The 21,074-nt window shown below is 39.6% G+C and overlaps 1 protein-coding gene across 3 annotated transcripts in view; it reads right to left on the bottom strand.

Annotated features, from left to right (window-relative positions):
• Window positions 1-17,028, bottom strand: part of RAP2A (RAP2A, member of RAS oncogene family) — a 38,779-nt gene extending 21,751 nt beyond the window's left edge. The window contains exons 1-2 of one of the 3 annotated variants that reach the window (XM_065896063.1): window positions 16,894-17,028; window positions 16,715-16,842 (exon numbers count right to left, since the gene is read on the bottom strand). In XM_065896063.1, the coding sequence (XP_065752135.1) occupies window positions 16,715-16,842; window positions 16,894-17,028 (263 nt within the window). Of the gene's footprint in view, window positions 1-16,714 lie in introns of all 3 variants that reach the window. The other 2 variants (XM_065896064.1, XM_065896062.1) reach the window with 2 other exon arrangements.
• Window positions 17,029-21,074: the final 4,046 nt, after the last annotated feature.

Below are 21,074 nucleotides of genomic sequence, written 5' to 3'. Positions count from 1 at the left end.
TTTTCATGTGTTCTCCAGGAGGGTAGCTGGACTTCTCACATGGCAGCTTAGGGCTCCAGAAGACCACGGTGGAAGGTGCTTTGTCCTCTTAGAGACTAGGCCCCAAACTTGCTTAGCATCACTTCCACCATACTTTCTTGGTCAAAGTAGTTACAGGTCGGCCCAGATTCAAGGGAAGGGGAAACAGATCCCACCTCTCTCTGGGAGTCATGTCAAACAATCCACAGCCATCTTTAGTCTAGCATGTTTAGTAAAAAAGATGTCACCTTTTTAAAAAAAATTAATTAATTTTTGGCTGCGTTGGGTCTTCCTTGCGGTGCGCAGGCTTTCTCTAGTTGCAGTGCGTGGGCTTCTCATTGTGGTGGCTTCTCTTGTTGCGGAGCACGGGCTCTAGGCACGCGGGCTTCAGTAGCTGTGGCGCAAACGCTTAGCTGCTTTGAGGCATGTGGGATCTTCCTGGACCAGGGCTCGAACCCATGTCCCCTGCAATGGCAGGCAGATTCTTAACCAATGTGCCACCAGGGAAGTCCAAAAGATGTCATCTTTTAAACTGAATAAAATTTCCAGTTCATGAGGATCTGCTGCCCCCAATCCAGAAATGTAATACAGAAGGATGTTGGCCAAGTCAAAGGAAGAGACTGTTTATACAGACTGGATATCACAAAAATACAAGTAAAAATGGGATTGAAATTGACATAATTCTAAAAACAGGGAACTTAAGGTAAGTGCCTAGAGGGACCATATAATTTTTGCCAAGAGACACTTTTGAGATGGAAAGGGGCACTGTAAATAAATGTACCAAGGCAACAGGTGTAAACCTGAACTGTCCCAGGTAGAGACATACGGCCACCTTTGGAGAAAAAGGAACAGATCAAAGCAGTGGTACCTATTCAAAGGAAATATTTATGGGATTGTTAGAAGCTAGTCAGTACGATCTAGAAAAGCTTCAGTACTTATGATTTTAACAGGATGTGCTGATGAGAGCAACACAACAAATCTTCTTCCCCCAAATAGTCCCTTCCTCCATAAGTGTCCAAGTATTTCTTTCAGTAAAACCAGATGATGTACTCAGGGTAGCCTGAGGAATGAACAATGTCATCAAGAGTGGCCTTTTCAGGGCTTCCCTGGTGGCAGTGGTTGAGAGTCCGCCTGCCGATGCAGAGGACACGGGTTCGTGCCCCGGTCCGGGAAGATCCCGCATGGCGTGGAGCGGCTGGGCCCGTGAGCCATGGCCGCTGAGCCTGCGCGTCCGGAGCCTGTGCTCCACAACAGTGAGAGGCCCGCGTACCGCAAAAAAAAAAAAAAAGAGTGTCCTTTTCAAATGGCTGTACCTCTGGGAGGCCTCCAACCACCCAACACTCTGTTTATATCCTTCCTCCCTGAAGGGGGCAGTATGCCGACACTGGTTGATGGCCATTTGAGAGCAAGAACAAGTAGAGTTTATGCAAACATTAAGCTCTTTAATGCAAGACCACTGAGAAAAGTTTCATGCCATCAGTATTGTGTGTAAACTGAGTAATCATTGAAAAGTTATGTTCTCATCTCCAGCTCTTCTAAAATAAACTTAAAAATTGTCTAGTGTTCATATATGTATGCACTTGTCTTACAACGAGCACCCAGCTCCTCACTATGCCAACGTGACCATGACTGACGGACAAAGTTCGTTTGGAGTGTTGGTTCACGAAGCAGAAAATAGTCCAAGTGTATGTGGGTCATCTGGGTGGGTGGGTGGAGGATTATATTTTGGATGGCATAGTTTTTGTTTTTTTTTAATTAATTCATTTTTGGCTGCGTTGGGTCGAACCCGTGTCCCCTGCATTGGCAGGCAGATTCTTAACCACTGCGCCACCAGGGAAGTCCTGGATAGTATAGTTTTATATGTACCATATTTGGATATTTCAGCTTCACTAAATGCAAAGACAAAAAAAATTGATATTAAGATAAAGCTTATTCTTTGTTTCTTAATCTATATTAAACTATCCCTGATAACGAACTTTTATCTTTAGATAATCTCCCAGCTATCTTCCCTGGGTACTCGCTAATCTATGCTGTTTTCTCTCAATTATCCATAAATCAGTTTATTTTTTTAATGCTTTCTAAGATAACAATTCTGCTCAAACCATTCAACAACCAAATACAAAGTAAGATTTCATTTCCAGGGAGGATCAAAATGTACTAAATATAACAAAGCAAATAAATATATGATTGCTGGCATTAGTCTTACAGACAAATTTTGACATTCTATAATGAGTTAGAATGCATCAAAAAACCTTTAGAAAAGGTGAGAGAAACAGGTGAGGGGGATTAAGAAGTACAAACTGGAAGTACTGGAAGTTACAAAATAAATGATTCAGAGGTATGAAATATACAGTATACATTTGTACAGGGGAATATAGGCAATAATAATGCAATATCTTTGTATGATGACAGATGGTAACTAGACTTATCATGGTGATCATTCTGTAACGTACTGGGTTGGCCAAATTTTTTTTTTGGCCAACCCAATACGTTAGATTTTTCCGTAAGGTGGGTCCAGTAGCACTTAGTTGTCTTTAACTTCATCCGAAACAACTTTGTTAGACTGTATGTGACAGCTATCGTATCAGCATGCGTTTTAAAAAAGACATCAAAATTGGTGAATTTTTGTGTAGCCATTTCAACGTTGAAGATGGAGGAAGAAAAGCAACATTTTCGGCATATTATGCTTTATTATTTTAAGAAAGGTAAAAATGCAACCGAAACGCAAAAACAGATTTCTGCAGTGTATGGAGAAGGTGCTGTGACTGATCGAACGTGTCAAGAGTGGTTTGCGAAGTTCCGTGCTGGAGATTTCTCGATGGACGATGCTCCACGGTCTGGTAGACCAGTTGAAGTTGATAGTGATCAAATTGAGACATTAATTGAGAACAATCAGGATATTTTGAGTATGTCAGCAGGAGATAGCTGACATACTCAAAATATCCAAATCAAGCATTGAAAATCATTTGCACCGGCTTGGTTATGTTCATCGCTTTGATGTTTGGGTTCCACAAAAGTTAAGTGACAAAAACCTTCTTGACCATATTTTCACGTGCGATTCTCTACTTAAATGTAATGAAAACGTTGTTTTTAAAACAAATTGTGATGGGCGATGAAAAATGGATACTGTACAGTAATGTGGAAAGGAAGAGATCGTGGGGCAAGTGACGTGCACCACCACCAACCACACCAAAGGCCAGTCTTCATCCAAAGAAGGTGATGCTGTGTATATGGTGGGATTGGAAGGGAGGCCTCTATCATGAGCTCCTTCTGGAAAACCAAATGACTAATTCCAACAAGTACTGCTCCCAATTAGACCAACTGAAAGCAGCACTCGATGAAAAGCGTCCAGAATTAGTCAACAGAAAACACATAATCTTCCGTCAGGATAACACAAAACTGCATGTTTCTTTGATGACTGGGCAAAAACTGTTACAGCGTGGCTGGGAAGTTCTGATTCATCCACCGTACTCACCAGACATTGCACCTTCAGATTTCCATTTATTTCAGTCTTTACAAAATTCTCTTAATGGAAAAAATTTCAATTCCCTGGAAGACTGTAAAAGGCACCTGGAACAGTTCTTTGCTCGAAAAGATAAAAGGTTTTGGGAAGATGGAATTATGGAGTTGCCTGAGAAATGGCAGAAGGTAGTGGCACAAAAGGGTGAATACGTTGTTCAATAAAGTTCTTGGTGAAAATGAAAAATGTGTCTTCTATTTTTACTTAAAAACTGAAGGCACTCTTTGGCCCACCTAATACAGAAATACTGAATCACTACGTTGTGCACCAGGAACTCGCATAGTGTCGTAGGCCAATTATGCTTCAAAAACAAAGTAACTCATAGCAAAACAGAACGATTTGTGGCTACCAAAGGCAGAGGTGTCTGGGGGTTGGGGGAGGAATTGGATGAAGTTAGTCAAAATGTACAAACTTCCAGTTGTAAGTATATGATAAATACAATGAACACTGCTGTATGTTATACATGAAAGTTAAGAGAGTAAATCCTAAGAGTCCTATTGCAAGGAAAAAAATTATTTTTCCTGTTCTTCAATGTTCTATCTGTATGAGATGATGGATGGTCACTAAACTTCCTGTGGTCATCATTTCATGATGTATGTAAGTCAAATCATTATGCTGTATACCTTAAACTTATGTAGTGCTGTATGTGAATTATATCTGAATAAAATAGGAAGAGAAAAAAAAAGTTGTGAAAAAAAAAAGTTGTGCCAAAAAAAAAAAAATTCCTTAAAAAAAGTGGCCTAGCAAAAGCAATGTTTTTGGTGGAATAATACTTTAAAACTTAGAAATCAAACTGTTTCAAAAAATGTATTCTGTCTCTCTCTCCATATATAATAAACTCAACACTGTCAAATATATATTCATTTGTAGTACATTTTGGCATGCCAGATGGACAAAGATAGTATCTTGTACTTATTCTGCATAATGTTCAGGGCAGTGTTATGCAAATAAAGTGGTTTAAACCATAGTATTTGATGTTGACAGTGATGACTTTTATACAAAGACAAAACTTCTAGAATCAATTTATTAAAAGCTCTGTCAACACATTTCCCTCCATTGCCCCCCCATATACATATATACACATATATATGTAATTAGCCATAAACACTATTAAAATCTTCTTCACCCCATGTATAGTTTTGGTATTCATAAAAGGTCTATTATCATTATAAACATTTTAAAAAAGAAAAGTGTTACTTAACAAATACTTATTATATGCCTGATCACTTTCTATATTTTTTATATTTTAAATACATGTACTAAAAAAAAAAATCACAATTCTTTGTGAGTCACAAAATCATATTGTCACCATTTATAGGCAAGAGAGCCTCAAGACACAAAGTGCTCAGGGTCTGTGCTGTAAGTTCTGTAATACACACACTGTACGAGCACTTCAGACACGGGCAAGAAAGCAATGGAAAAATGGAAATGCAATACTAGATTAGCTAATATATAATTTTTCTAGATATGGGAAGGCAAGCAAGTCTAATTCCTAAGAAGTCATGTGGCAGTATACTGATTTATAAAGTCAGAAAATGCTTGGGTCTCATTTCTATTTCTGTGATTTTTGGTGAAACTTTATTGTTGATATTTTAGAGTTACTATGTAAAGAAACTTTACGTTCATTACCTCATTAGTTATTATATTATACCCATATTCCAGATGAGGAAGGTGAGATGCAGAGAATGCTAACTTGCTCCTAAATTATATGACTAGTAAGTACTGAAGCTCAGCTTTAACCAGATTCACAATTAATGGTCTTCATAGATAAGATCAGTATGCCCAATAAAATGAAATACTGACTGAGAGCAATTATAATATATACAGTATTTGTTATGTTCATTGTAAACCTCAGGATGCATGTACTTAGAATTAAGAACAAAACAAAATTTTCCATCCAAAACCAGAGAAAAACCCTCTAAGATTTCATTTGCAGAAAGATGTAAAGACATCTGGTAAGATGAAAACATTAAGATGTACTGAATTATCAATATGGTGTAGGACTTCCACATTCGAATTACTAGTTTTTAAGGGCTGCTCCTAGAAAAGCATGAAACACAACACTCCTAAATGTTTTAAGTAAAGGTTTATAATGTTTCTCTGGGGTAATTTTACTAAGTAATTTTAAGATAGCTGTAATTATGGTCGTCTTCATCTATTTTTACTGTCTTAAAGGCAGAGCTGAATCAACATCATCCTAGACAGATGCAGCAAACCTCTCATAAAGATCAGTCTCCCAAGTCCCCACAGCAACCTGCTGTAGGAAATGAACACATTCTGGTTGGGATCCTACTAAAACATCCCTTTCTCTGTTCTAAATTTCACAAGGCAGAAGCTATCCTGCCTTACCAGAACAAACAAAATTACAAGAGAAATATGTCCTCATATTTGTAATATGCCCAACAAACAGTAATAAATGCTTCCTCAAAAGATACACTTTATGTGTCTCTTTGTTCCTTGACTAAATGTTATCTTTCTCTGTGACAGAGGTAACATTTTACTAACTCATGTTGGGAAATTCATTTCACTTTCTGAGCATTTACATAGCATTGTTGGAAAATGGAAAAGCAGGAAGAGAAGATAAAAATTGTTTCAAACTATGAAAGAGATAGGTCCATTTATTTTTCTTAAGAGTAAAATGTTCCAGGATAGCGGTTTTCAGATTGTGTGTGATGAGATCAATTTAGTGGATCAAGAGGAACACTTAAAAACAATGAAATAAAACAGAATAGAATAAAACAGAAAATATAATACCAGCAACATACCAAGTGTAACTGTTGTTTCACGAAATTTTGGTTTCAGTTATACGTATTTATGCCTGTATGTACACTGCAAAATGTATTCCTGAGAGCCAGATTAAGAAAATGTAAAAGCCACTGCTAAGTGAATACAAAGTAGTAGAGTTATTGTTTTTAATATTTTGTTTTTTGACAGATAATAACAATTTAAAAAAATGATAAGACAGGGCTTCCCTGGTGTCACAGTGGTTGAGAGTCCACCTGCCGATGCAGGGGACAGGGGTTCGTGCCCCGGTCTGGGAAGATCCCACATGCCACGGAGTGGCTAGGCCCGTGAACCATGGCCACTGAGCCTGCGCGTCCGGAGCTGGTGCTCTGCAACGGGAGAGGCCACAACAGTGAGAGACCCGCGTACCAAAAAAAAAAAAAAAAAAAAAAAAAAGATAAGACATTGATGAAAGAAACTGAAGAAGACACAAATTAATCTAAGGCTCTTCCATACTCATGGGCTAGAAGAATATTGTTAAAATGTCCATACTACCCATAGCAATCTACAGATTCAATGCAATCCCCATCAAAATTCCAATGACATTTTTCACATAAATGTAACAAACAATCCTAATATTGTATGGAATCACAAAAGACCTAATAGCCAAAGGGATCTTAAGAAAGAAGAACCAAGCTGGAGGCATCACACTTCCTGATTTCAAACTATATTACAAATCTATACCAATCAAAACAGTATGGTATTAACATAAAAACAGACACATAGATCAATGGAACAGACTAGAGAACCCAGAAATAAGTCCATACATATATGGTCAACTAATTTACAACAAAGGAGCCAAGCATATGCAATGGGGAAGGGATAGTTTCTTCAGTAACTGGTGCTGGGAAAACTGAATAGCCATATGTAGAAGAATGGAACTGGAATATTACCTTATACCACACAGAAAAATCAACTCAGAATGGATCTAAAGCTTTGAACGTAAGACCTGAAACCATAAAACTCCTAGAAGAAAACATAGGGAGTAAGCTCCTTGACACTGGTCTCGGTAATAATTTTTTGGATTTGACACAAAGAGCAAAGGCAACAAAAGCAAATAAAAACAAATGGGACAAAAAAAAAAAAAAAAAAAAAAAAAAAAACAAATGGGACTACATCAAACTAAAAAGCTCCTGTACAACAAAGGAAACCATCAACCAAATGAAAAGGCAATCTACAGAATGGAAGAAAATATTTGCAAGTCATATATCTTATAAGGGATTAATACCTGAAATATAAAAAGGACTCATACAACTCAATAGAAAAAAAAATCCAATTAAAAAATGGGCAGAGAATCTGAACAGACATTTTTCCAAAGGAGACATACAGGTGGCCAAAAAGTACATGAAATGTGCTCAACACTGATAATCAGGGAAATGCATATCAAAATCACAATAAGATATCACCTGTTAGAATGACTATCACCAAAAAGACAAAAAATAAACAAGGGTTGGTGAGAATGAGGAGAAAAGAAAATCCCTGTGCACAGTGGGTAGGGATGTAAATCGGTGCAGCCACCATGGAAAACAGTATGGAGGTTCCTCAAAAATTAAAAATAGAACATCTAGCAATGTCACTTCTGTATTTACCCAAAGAAAACAAAATGACTATCTCGAAGAGATATCTGCACCCTCAAGTTCACTGCGGCATTATTTGCAATAGTCAGGACATGGAAACAACCTAAATGTCTGCTGATAGATGAACTGATAAAGAAAATGTTATATATATATATATATATATAGATATAGATATAGATAGATAGATATAGATCAAAATATTATTAAACCATTAAAAAAAAAGAAATTCTGTCATTTGAGACAATTTGGATGGACCTTAAGGGCATTATGCTAAGTGAAATAAGTCTGACAGAAAAAAGACAAATACTGTATAATTTCACTTATATACAGAATCTTAAAACAAACAAACCACAAAACTGAACTCACAGATACAGAGAACAGATGGGGTCGGGGGGTGAAATGGGTGAAGGCAGTAAAAAGGTACAAAGTGCCAGTTATAAGATAAATGATAAGTAAGTCCTGGGGCTGTGTACAGCACAGCGCCTACAGGTAATACAGTATTGGATGCCTGAAACCTGCCAAGGGAGTAAATCATAAACGCTGACATCACACACACACACAACTGTAACTGTGTGTGGTGACAGACGTTAACTAAACTTACTGTGGTGACCATTTTGCAATATATGCATATATCAAATCATTATGTTTTATGGGAAATAACTACTAAATGTTTTAGGTAAAGGTTTACAATGTGTAATTTTACTGAGTGAAAAAACCGTAAAACTATTACAATGTTATATGTCAATTATATCTCAATAAAATGAACTTTAAAAACCCGCAAAATAATTAATTAATCACATTTCTCCATAAAATATCAATTTGGTTTGTTTTCAAAACAAAAGAAAACGAACAATCTCTCCAATTCCACCAGTGAATATATTTCAGGAGTTTGATTTAAAAGAATGTATAATTTACAAGTATACTTTATTCACATGCTGTAATCTATTTTAAATAGTTTATTTAAATAGCTTATTCAGTTAGAGCTTTTAGCAATGTGTGATAAGTACATTTCCAACATTAAGTAATAAAATGCATCAAACTCCAAAGAATTCCAATGCTGCTTTATTATTGGATTTCCCAAACCATGCCTTCGATATAATATGCTGCTGACATTTGATTCGCATACCCAATAACCTTATTCTGACTCACATGCTGGAAAAAAAATCTTATTTCATAGCAGTGACCTTTAATTTAAACTGAAATTTATTAAAAATCAGGCTAATGTGATGTGTTTTTTAGAATTTTCCTACAAGAATAAAAGGTGAATAGTTGAAATATTAGGTCCGACATTTCCAAAGAGGTTCCAATCTTTTAGAAGTACATAAACAGTATTTGGTATATACCATGTCAAAATCCTAGCAGCTAGAAATATGCTCTTTTAATATATTTTGATAAACTTAATCAATATACTTATATTTTACTTATATACTTTACTGAAATGCAGATGTCTAAAATCACAGATTGTGTATGGTGTACATAGTTTTATGTAAAGATCACTGCTTAGAAATGTGTAAATATATAATCTATGCATTTTAATGTGCCATATATAATTTCTGAAAAGATACCATACAGAATTAAATCACTCAAGTGTACTGTTACTGGAAAATTTTAACAAATAAAAAGATTCCAACTTTGTTGGCTCTTCCTGTTGGTTGTGTCATCCAGAGATATTTTAGTGTTTATCTGTTAATTATCTTAGTGTTTATCTGTTAATTATCTGACTTTTTCCTAAAGGAGAGTTAGAAAGTCAATGTCATCCACCTGCCTGGGGCCTGAATACTTCTCATTCAGTGGCCAGTCAAATCACCTTTCAAATCATCCATCTGTTCCATTTGTCAGAGGATTTATCAATATTCAGGGATAGCTGATATCTTTTGTCTGTGTGCAGTGGAATTGTTGGCTGGCTATTTAAATCCTTTCTGCCCCTCCACCTTTTTAAAAAAAAAAACAACATTGTAATGATTCCTCTGATTAGAGATTTTATTGATACAATTATCACAAACCCCTAAACAGATAAGATTTGCAGGTCACAGGCTGCTGATTCCTTAAGGTTCATACTAAAATACTTTTTCCCTTATTGTGCCAATGAGATAGAAGTATTCTCAGAATGTAGGGCTGGTGGGAGATCATCTACTCCAACTACAAAGTGAACTTAAAAAATTCTAATCCTGGGATGGTAAAAAGGAAATGACTCTACTGTAATATTCTAATTTTACAATGCAGCAAAACCAAGTTTCCTTTTCAGGAAAAAACTCTGGGCTATAAAAAGTGACTCACAGCTATTAGGCTCTGTACCTTGGAGGAGCTTTCAATTACAATTATGGTCTCTGGAGGTATCGAACTGGGGAAGGAGGTGTTTGGGGAAGAAGGAATTGGTGGCAGACTCCAGAAATCACTTATTGGGACAAACATCATTGGATGTATTTCCTGGTTTCAGCTCCACAGTGCCAATCTGTTGTGGGTCATTATCTATGTGTTAGCAACTGGCAATCTACCTCTACCTTAGATTGGGCTTTTAGGGCAACTTACTGTGAGGAGAAAATGTGCAAACGATCAGCTGGGTCTCTTAAAAGTGATCACTTAAATGATACAGAAATATGAAATAATAATAGTAAAAAAAAAAAGTAACTTATTCGCTTTGGGTAGTACAAATAACCACACTTTCCCCATTTTTCTTCTCAGTCTTAAAATGCACCATGCCACATAAAAATAAGTAATGAAATGGCTATCCCAAAACGAAAAGGCCATCTAGTGCAGCATTTCTGTACGTTGAGGGAAAAGAAATGCCTGATCAGAAAGGACCCAAAAGTAGGCTAATGAGGTAGATATGGTGCAGGTTCTGTGAAGCCAAAATATTTATTGTTGTATAACTCTTAAAACGTCCAATAAAGGACTATTCAAGAGTCTATTGTCCATTAAAGGACACTGGCTCCTAAAGCCTGGATAATGAAGGTGCCTTTAAATGATTAAGGTACTAAAGTTTTCAATGCTTTATCTGATGTAGAACTTCTTCATAGATAATTAGTAAGTCAAAAGTGTTTACGAGTATTTTAGAAGTAGTTTTGTAAATAGTTTTTTCTGCTGTTGTTGCTTGTTTGCCTTTTATTGCTCTGTGATTAATAATAAAAGGTGGCTTTGAAATAATGAAAAAATAAAAAAATTAAAAAAAATATAAAATGCACCATGCCTTCTAGCCTAATGCAATGTATAAAGTCTCCTCTAGGTACCTTACAAATGTCAAGTTCTATCCTTGGCCATATTCATTTCTAATTTCTATTCCTGGACATTCACTTCTACCTCTCTATACACTACCCAGCAGGGTTCATCTACTCTCCAAATGTGAATTATATAGATGATTTCGAGTCTTTACACTTGTACATAAACTGAACTTTCAGGCTTTAGTCCGGTATTCTAATTGCTTATTAGGTGCATCTATCTGGATGATTACCATCTCCAAAGCCAAAATAATCTCCCCCAGCTATTCCTCTCTAATTCTATTCGCTCATGTTCAAAATGTCAAGGTTACTTTTGACCTTTTCCTCTCCTTCTTCCACTAAGTTTGACTGATTCATTCTTTACAACATTATTTGCATCCATTCTTTCCATGCTAATTCAGAATCTTTATACTTCATGTAGAAATGAGATTATGACAATACAACTCTTTCTTCTGACTCTGGTCTATTACCACTAAGCCATCTATCATATCACCACCATATTTCTATTTTTGTAACAATTCTGATCATGGTCCTTGACTGCAAGAGCAAGTCCAAAGTCTTTAACCTTCCGTAATTTAGCTTTATGTATTTTACCTCTTCTCACACTTCTATATAAATTCCTGGTTTGGCCAACCTGGTCTATTTAACAGCCAATGAACCTACCCTATGCATTTCCCATGCCATGTCCTCCATCTGGAAGACACCATGCTTCTGATTCTTAAAGTCTGTTATTAAATTTTACCTCTTCCCTGGTCGCCCCTAGTAGATAGAAGTACTCTCACAGAATGTTAGAGTGGAAGGGAGATCGTCTACTCCAGCTGCAAAATGGGCTTTAAAGAGTCACCTCCTCCATCTATAAAATTCAAATGCTTGGGGAAACTGAGGCCACTAACATAATTTTCTCTTTGAACACTAATTTTTTTCAACACATTTTTCTTGATTGGTTCCTATGTGCCAGGAGCCATTCTAGCCACGTGGGATTACAGTTTAATAAGAAAGACGGACTGTACTTAAATTAAACTCTGATGAGCACTACCAGAGGAGGGGAAACACAGGGTGCCACCGATGTCTGAAACATGAGTGGTTGAGGGAAGGGGTGAGGCACGAGGTTAATACACTGTGGGAAGACAGGATGGAATAAAGTCAGTTTGGGAAGATGAGGAAGGCTTCCCTGAGGAGGAAATCTTCTAAGCAGGGGCCAAAAAGTAGGAATTAACTCTGCAAAAGGTGGGTGATTTCTGCATGTAGAAGGAAAGCCCAGAGACAGGCACTTTCGTGGAACTAAAAGAAGGTCGGGGTGCTGGAATCCAAGGGGCGAGGAAGGTCGCCAGAGGTGAAGGTGGAAAGGCAGGGAGGGATAAGAGCATTGCTGGGCCTGGGAAGGTCATGTTGAAGATTTCTGGGCGTTATCCTAAGAATAGGCATTGGGTTGCATGTTCCAAGGTCAGGACCACGGCTTACCCTGGGAGGAATGGGAGAAGCAACTATGAAATTAGAAAGAACTTGAGTTTTATTTCAATTGAAACATTTTCTGTATCCTTGTCACTCTTCCCTATGTGTCCGTTCTCATCCAAAGTCAATTTAAAACAAGAAAGCATGTGAATTTATAAAAACCACCATTTTAGCTAGCCTGCTTGGCTTGGACAGGAGCCTGTGTATGTACAGCTATTCTGTGCTTTTCAAAAGTTGCTTCGTGACACTTCAATTTTAGGAAAGACCTACGTTAGTACCTGTTTTTGATAACCAAAAGAAATAAGATGATTTTTGCTTTTATGAAAAAAGGCAAAAAGTGAAAATCGCGTCCAGCACTTGGTTTGCTGTGAGCAGTTGAGAGGTAGCACGTACCCCATCAGGGAGAGAGGCACCTCCAAGTTCCTTCCCCAGGAACCACACTCAGCACCTCAGCATCAACCTGCCATAGCTCTGAACTGTGTCTGTAAGCGCTTTACCTAGATTTTTTTTTTTTGCGCATCTGTAAGCAAGATGTGTCCTAAGGTAATTGCTTCTTCACTTTATGCCATTTTGGCTTAGGAAAGGTTTCATAGGAACTCTCTACTTTCAGATAGCAGGGGGGAACCTGTATATGGATGTCCGTGAACCTACAGACACTTAAGGGAGTAGGGACCTGTCTTATACTTTTTATAAGCAAAACATTCCATACAAGAACAATCCAGGGAAAAGCTCCCTTTCACTCTCAGCTGTGCATTGGTGCTACAGTTAAAGTTAAATGTTCATTCTCTTGCCCTTTCCCATAAGATCTTTAATAAGAGAAAATATTTTAAGAGAATACCAACAAAATTTTTCCAAGGATTGTTTTAGTCACCACTGCTTTTTTAGTATCATCTTGTCTATACTAGGTAATGACTTTCAAAATGCAATCAAATTTATTTCCTCTCAAATTACATTTATATCAAGGATAAAATTTTAAGCAGACAGGGTGACAAAGTTAAAGAACAGCCGGAATTTTGAAGCAAGTTTTGTGTTCAAGGTATTGTGTTGGACACCTTAAAATATATTATCTCAAAAAAAAAAAAAATATATATATTATCTCATTTTATCCTAACGAAGACTCTTGAGAGGTGCATGCTATATTTTAATGCACAGACAAGGAAGATGGAGCTCAGAGAAGCAAGCATTTCCCCCAAATATATACACCTTAGACCTACACTGTCCAATATGGTAGCCTGGAGCCACATGTGGCTGTTGAGCAACTGAAATACAGCTAGTCTGAACTGAGATGTGCACTAAGTGTAAACTGAACACCAGATTTTGAAAATTTAGTATGAAAACTATTAAAGTATCTCAATTTATGAATACTGATTACACGTTGAAATGACAATATTTTAGATAGAGTAGGTTAAATAAAATATATTATTAAAATTAATTTTACCTGCTTCACACTTTTTACAAAAAATCAGCTAGTAGACATTTCAAAATTACACACATGGCCCACAACTATATTTGAATTGAAGAGCGTGACCCTAGACCAAAGGCTGGATTGCTGACTTTGCCAATAAACATCAAGGTCAAAGGCAGCATGGTATAGAAGAAAAGAATACGTGGATTCATGCAGATCTTGGTTTACATCTCCTCTCCACCAATGACTAATTTGGGGCGAAATATCAACCCTCCCTGCACTTCACTTATGTCATCTGCATTATGGTGATATTAAATATCCCCAAACAACTGTGGTATAGAATATGTAAAGCAGTAACTGGCAGAGGGGAGGGAACAACTACGAATACCTCCCACAGCAACTGATTAATTTAAAAACTGATTCCCAAAAAGAGAAGAAAATTCATTTATTTGAGAATCCCATTTTATTCTCTTTAAGTGGGAAAAGTTAAAGAACCAACACATTGAATGCCTGCTTTACCATAATATGTGCATGACATATACTGTATTGTAAAATACATAGTATACACAGATTCCTTCTTTCTTTCAACGTTGTTTATAATATGCTATAGGCCGGGAGGCCAGATGATGAGATTAGGGTGAAGTAAAAAATACCAGGACACAGAAGGGCCCAGGCAGTTCTTAAGGACACAATGGATGAATTCCAGTGAAAGAGTTTATGAGCTACATACACCTCAGCTGGTCTTTTCAACTTTTACATCAGGAACTGAGACTAGGGAGTAAATGACATCTGGGCAAATAGAATTTTACTCATTTTTTTTCTTCCTGAGTCACAGTGCAAACAAATAAATTGTTCCAATACACTACGTTTACACTAACTCATTATTAGTAATCTCTACTAAATCATAAGAAACTATAAAATCATATGGACTACACTATCCAATGACATTTTACCATATTCTGTCCGCTAGGCTTGTGTCAAGAAGTTCGCCCTGGGCATGTGACTTTTATCAATGCACGTATTATCTGTATATGTTTAAATATAAAGGGTGGAGGAGTTGGGGCATTTACTTTATTATTTGATGTATGTATATGGCCTAAGATTGACGTGTGACAATGTGTTAGATTGCCCTGTTTTGTATGTTTTTTTTTAAGTAGTATGAAAGGGGAATTAAAGATTTGAGCCACTTGAATGTAGCCTCTTAAATATCAGATACTTAGTAAATTTAACACCAAAAGTGTTCCTATGTTAACTATAACAATTAACTTTCAAGAAAATGAGACTGAAGAAGCAGCTATCAGATTCACAGATCTCAGAACACCATGAGAGGCTATAAAAATATCCACTTTATTCTAGTTTGAAATTTAATGGAAGAAGTAACATACCAAATTTTAGGTTAGCTATTAAAGTGCATATTCAGTGAATTAAGTGGGGAGAGCTTCAGGAGAGGGCCTCCCCTTTGATCTCATACGTGGCATTAAAAATCTGCTTCTTCTAGTGAATTTTTGAGCAACCCCTGAATATATGTGACTTGGTATTTGCTCTTTCAAAGTGAGTAGACTCAAACTGACTAAAAATGAGACTACGTCTACAGTACACTTACAACTAGTTTTCAGCAAATGTCTACAAATTTAGGGTTATAGGTAGAATTGGGTAAGAAAAACAAAATTACACTAAATCAAAATTATTAGCAATTATTAACTAATAAAAAGAATCAGACAAAGCAGTAACACGTAAACAGTAATTAGAAAAATTTGCTAAACCTTTGAACTGAGATATTATACTTCTGATGCTTGAAATTATAGGAAAAAATATACTCAATCAACTTAAGAGAAAACAAATATCATAAGCCATTTATGCTACCAGCCATATTTCCAAAATGCACACTTTAGAAAAAAGAGTTCATATCAGGAAAGAGCTTATTTGCATTAACTTTAAATTAGCTAATATCTGAGTCACACCTTTGAAGAAACTTGCATTATTTCCAGGAATGCCTTTTTCCCTCCCTTTTCTTTCTTTCTTTTTTTGTTTTTGAGGGGAATAAGGCAGCTAGACTAAAAAGAAAAAAAAAAGTCGCATTCTTTAATGTGAATGGTATATTTGTGCTTCTATATACTATCTCAATCCAACTGAGCCATGTCTTCAAATAATTTGATAATCTGTCTTTAAAGTTTCATCTTAATTGGAGAGTTCATTTTTGTAAAACGCCTTGGCACCATTCAATCTTTTATGAAACGAGAAAGGTCTCTTTCCTTTGGACTTGACATTTATAACCACGTACGTGTGAGCAATTTTTGCTGTCAAATACTGCAAAGGTAGGTTTTCTGTTTGTTGTTCAATCTGAAAATGTCTCCACTATACTTGCACAGCTGCCCTCTTCCCAGCAGAAACCTACCCGCCCCTCTCCCCCCGCTGCAAGTTTTAAACTTTGTTTCCTTTGGGGTTCTGCACAAGCGCTACTAGTAATATCCAAGAGACAAAGAGCTGTGCTGTGGGTTCACGGGATGCCAAATTTGAGTTGTGAAACAAAGCACTCAAATTTGAGATTCAAGATGAGGAGGAAGATGCTGGTAAAAAAAAAAAAAAAAAAATTATCATAAAGCGTAAGATCGCAGAGCCATCTCCCTAGACATCTCCTCCTGCCCACGGCCACCCCAGAGCGCGCGGGAGGGAGTTCTGGCCCCGGGACAGGGGCTGCCGGCCGCACCGCAAAGCCCGCTGCCCGCGCCCCCGGCCCTCTCACCGCTTCACTCGGATGATCTGGTCCCGCATGGGCTTGATGTCCTGGAAGCTCTGCTGGTTGACGAGGCTGTAGACGAGGATGAAGCCCTGGCCGTTCTTGATGTACAGGTCCCGCATGGACGCGAACTGCTCGGTGCCCGCCGTGTCCAGGATCTCCAGCACCGACGGCGACGAGTCCACCTCGATCTCCTTGCGGTAGAAGTCCTCGATGGTGGGGTCGTATTTCTCGATGAAGGTGCCGGTCACGAACTGCACAGTCAGGGCGGATTTGCCGACCCCGCCCGAGCCCAGCACCACCACTTTGTACTCGCGCATCGTCCCTCCGCGGCCGCCGCCGCCGCCGCTGCCCGCGACATAGACCTACGCCCGCCGCGCTGCGCGCCCGGACCCTGCGCCGGCGGCCGGCCCCGCCGCCTCCCGCGGCCGCCCCCACCTCACGGCCGCCGCGGCCCCCCGGGCGCCGGCGGAGGGAGCAGCAGCCCTGGGCATCGGCCGAGCCGGGCGGCAATGCGGCACCGCGGGCGCCGGCAGGCACTAAGGGCGAGCAGGGAGTGTGAGTCAAGGAGCCGACGGAGCCGCCCGAACCGCGGGCCCGCAGTGCTGGGGGCCCCGCCCCTCGCGCCTCCACGCCCAGCTCCCCGCCCGCCGCCGCCGCCGCCGCCGCCGCTCTTCCCGGCGCCGAAGCGCGCGCCCGAGCCCGAGCCGCAGCGGTGCTGGGGGCGGGGCCCGGCGGCCCGGGGCGGAGCCCGGCGGCGAGGCCCCGCCCCTGCTCCCCCCGTCGCCTAGGCGACCGACCGCGCGTGCGCTCCCAGGAAGCTCGGCGCGGCGCGGAAGCCTCCACCCGCGTTTAGATAAACAGCCACCTGGGTTACCCAACAACACCCCACCCCGTCTGCCCCGTTGAACCCCGGGGCTTGCGTACTGAGCATGCGCAGTTCTTCCTCCTGCGACGGGAGCCGCTTCTACTTGAGAACGCCACGGTCAGAATTTGGCGGAGGCAAGATGTTGGAGGGGCCAGAGCAATCTCCGGGCTTTAACATGAGGCGGGGAGAAGATACTGGCAAGGTCCAGAAGGAGGCCTTCGCATGAGGGCCTTGCTGGGCACCACCCAGTCTGTCAGCATTCTTGAGAGCTTTGGTTTTATCTTGTATAAACATAAGAAGCTTTAAGGGAGGAGCATATATACAACGAAATGCAGCTTTAAGCGTCAGGACACTGAGGGGGAAGTGACAGACCCCCATCCAGCCCACTGCCCGAGGCGGCGAAGGCCAGAAACCGCGGAAGCCGCGCCCACGCTCTGTGACGTCGCCGGGGGTCCCTCCCACCTTCCCCAGCCCCGCCCTTCTTCAGTGCCTGATAAAAGTCGAGCTCTTCCCACGCCCTGTCAGCTACGGGCGCCTGGAAAACCGGGAGAGCGGATTCCCCCGCAGCAGCCGGAAGGCCCGGGGACACCTCATAGCAACAGCCAGCCGGGGCATCTAGTAGGAAGCTGGGATTCATTTCAGCCAACCAGCCCGCGCTTTTGGACCCCGTGGTATCATTCTCGACCAATAGAGAGCCGCTTCATGCCACGTGACACTGACCCATCAGCCAATGGAGGAAAACTCTAGTCGCAGGCTCAGCCATCCCATCTGCCACTGTTGGCCAGGCTGGGCGTTTGCCCCTGCGCACACTCTGCCAGCCAATCATAGGTGAGCTGAAGAAAGACGGAGACTTGCGTTGAGCCAACCAGAATTCGCGGTTTCCTTGCCACCAAGGGCCGGTAGTATGGAGAAGGGGAAGAGCTGGTGGGGTCTGGGAGGGGTCAGTGATTGAGGGGTGGGTCCCGGCACCCTATTCGGGCAAAGAAACGGGATGTGTTGCGGGCGAGAGTGATGGATTTCAGTTTTAACGTCGTCTCCGTGGCATTCTGCCTAAATGATAGACACGGAAATAGTGCTGAGGGATGTGGGCTGAAAAGTGGGGTGAACTGACAAAACAGGGACTCTTTAGGGTGAGAAAATGTCGGGTCCTTAGACATACAGCAGCAGTTGCATGGGTCCTCTATGCGTGCCTCCTAAAACGTTTTTAACAACTCAGTTTTGAAACTTACTGTTCTCTCTGTGGCATTAGATCTTAATTACACACTCTCTCCCACCCATAACGTCAAATTTAGGAGAAGTTATGTCCCTAAATATTCCTGGATTATATTTTGCAATAACTGGTAATTGGATTTACCTTCCATAAGCTATGTCCTTCTCGAACTAGTCTACACCCATCCATTACCATCTCACATTTCTTGGGAATAATAAGTTTCTATAGTTTTAACTAAGGTTTGATCATGGCATACCTCTTCAGCCTTCCTCTTCCGCACAAGGTCATCATGTAGAGAGAATTTTGGTCTGAGTTCATCAATAAAACAGATGTTCTTTTATCATCGTGTTTTTGGTCAATTATCAAACTACTACAAAGATGTACTCAGCTTTAGCAGTGTCCTACAGCCCTATCGCTCCATTATCTTAAAATGAATAACTTACCCTTGCATTATCTTGCTATAGCGTAACACACCAAGTTTTTGCTTAAAATAATTGCGGGCAAGTGTCCTGTCAAAATATGTGGTAAAATATGTCAATCATTATTTCTTGATTCCTTATCAAAATATGAGTGTTACATTTGAGCCACCAGAATCAACAGTGAAGGCAGATGGCAAAAGAACTAAGAATCAAGAGGAAATTTTTAGGAGAATTGAAACCAAAGAGCATCTGATACCTCATTTTAAGCTAGTAATGTGAATAAGTGAATTACAATTAAGAGCGTACATGGATTTGAAGTGAAGCTTCATATCTGAGCATGTTTCAAGAGGATTTTGTTGGTGAATACAGTGTTGAACTAGCATTTTAGAAGTCTCATATACTGTGTAAAACTTACGTGCTTTTTGTGGTTTCTTTAGTAACAGCTACACTTCTTTCACGGAAAAGACATACTGTCTCTTTTAAGATCCAACTTTTGTATTGTAGTCATAAGAAATCCCTAGGTTTGTCAGGGGTTGAATAGAGCCAAGAAGCATCAAACTTCCTCTCTTTGTATGGATCATTACAACCTGTGTAGTAGCTTGTATTACAGTGGAACTGAAAAACCATTCACTTTGCAAGAAGTAAAGGCCCAGTGACTTTTTTTGTTTTGTTGTAAGAAATTTGCATTGGGATTGTGGGTCCAGAATGTATCTTTAAACAACTGCTTTCATTTCTTAGGTCCCCAAAAGTTGAGAAGCTCTGGACTGGAGTGCATCTGATAGAAGTTGTCACAAAAAAATAGTGAGTCGGTGCCCAGTTACTCCACTTAGCATAATAGAGAGAGGACAGGTTTTTAAAGATATTTCTCAGTTTATTTTCCCTGACCTTTCATCAGTGCCAACTTTCTTGATAAGGAGAAGTGTAGAGACTGCAGCTCTTGGAGTAGTGTAGCTCATTTATGTTTCTCCTAATGACAGGCCTCAATTTTCATTCTCAGTGCTACCATAAAGGTAGATTTTTAATCAATAAGACTCAAAAAAACCATGTTAAGTAGGAGCGTATTTTCCTACCTATTCTGTCTTGGTAGTGACCTGATTTGAGGCTCTATGTGAAAGAGAAGAATTAGCTGCTAAAAGAAAGGATGTTGGGATGTGCAGAGAATTTTGAAGATTTGGGTGGGAATTGGGTGTGTATCTCCTGATCTCTTAATTGTTTCATTGCTATGCTAGCATGAACTATCTATTCTGAGAGTGATTTTAGAAATAAAATGTCTCCATTCATTTGTTTGTGGGAAAGACAAAATAAAAATGAGATAAAATAAAATTGAATTTTCCCCAAGAGCTGTAAATCTGTATGATAGTGAAAGCTTAACAGTGTACACTGACACTTAAGGGTCTCTTTAGCTTCAGAAGTACATTCATTGCTGGGAGAAAAAGAGAAAAACTTCATTTCTCCTCTCCCCTCTGAATCTGAGAATTATCTCACCTATGCCCACATATCCTCAACTGTCACACTTGTGTTACCATGGAAACCCAGCTCCTTTCTTTGCTTCAGTGAAAGATGTTGGAAAAGGTGGGATGAAGTGGGAAATACACTGAATTCTGGGACTTTCTGACAATAGCAAGAAGCAAGTATGCAAGGAATTTAATGTAAACAAGTTAGTAGAGGGCATTCGTAATCTGACCAGTGCTTTTCTTGGCTATAAGACCCTGATTCCTTTTGCTTCCTATAAAAGCCTACATATCTCTGATTAACCATAAAGGGGAAGGACAAGTCAAATACATTTAGCACCTATGAAATGCTACTGGTAATTATAAAGAGAGCAGAAAACATTTTCTTGGCCTCCCAGGCTCCTAATACAGTTGAGAA

The sequence above is a fragment of the Phocoena phocoena genome, chromosome 18 (assembly GCF_963924675.1).
Source record: "Phocoena phocoena chromosome 18, mPhoPho1.1, whole genome shotgun sequence".
In the NCBI taxonomy this organism is placed as follows: domain Eukaryota; kingdom Metazoa; phylum Chordata; class Mammalia; order Artiodactyla; family Phocoenidae; genus Phocoena; species Phocoena phocoena.
This window is presented reverse-complemented; position numbering and strand designations above follow the sequence as displayed.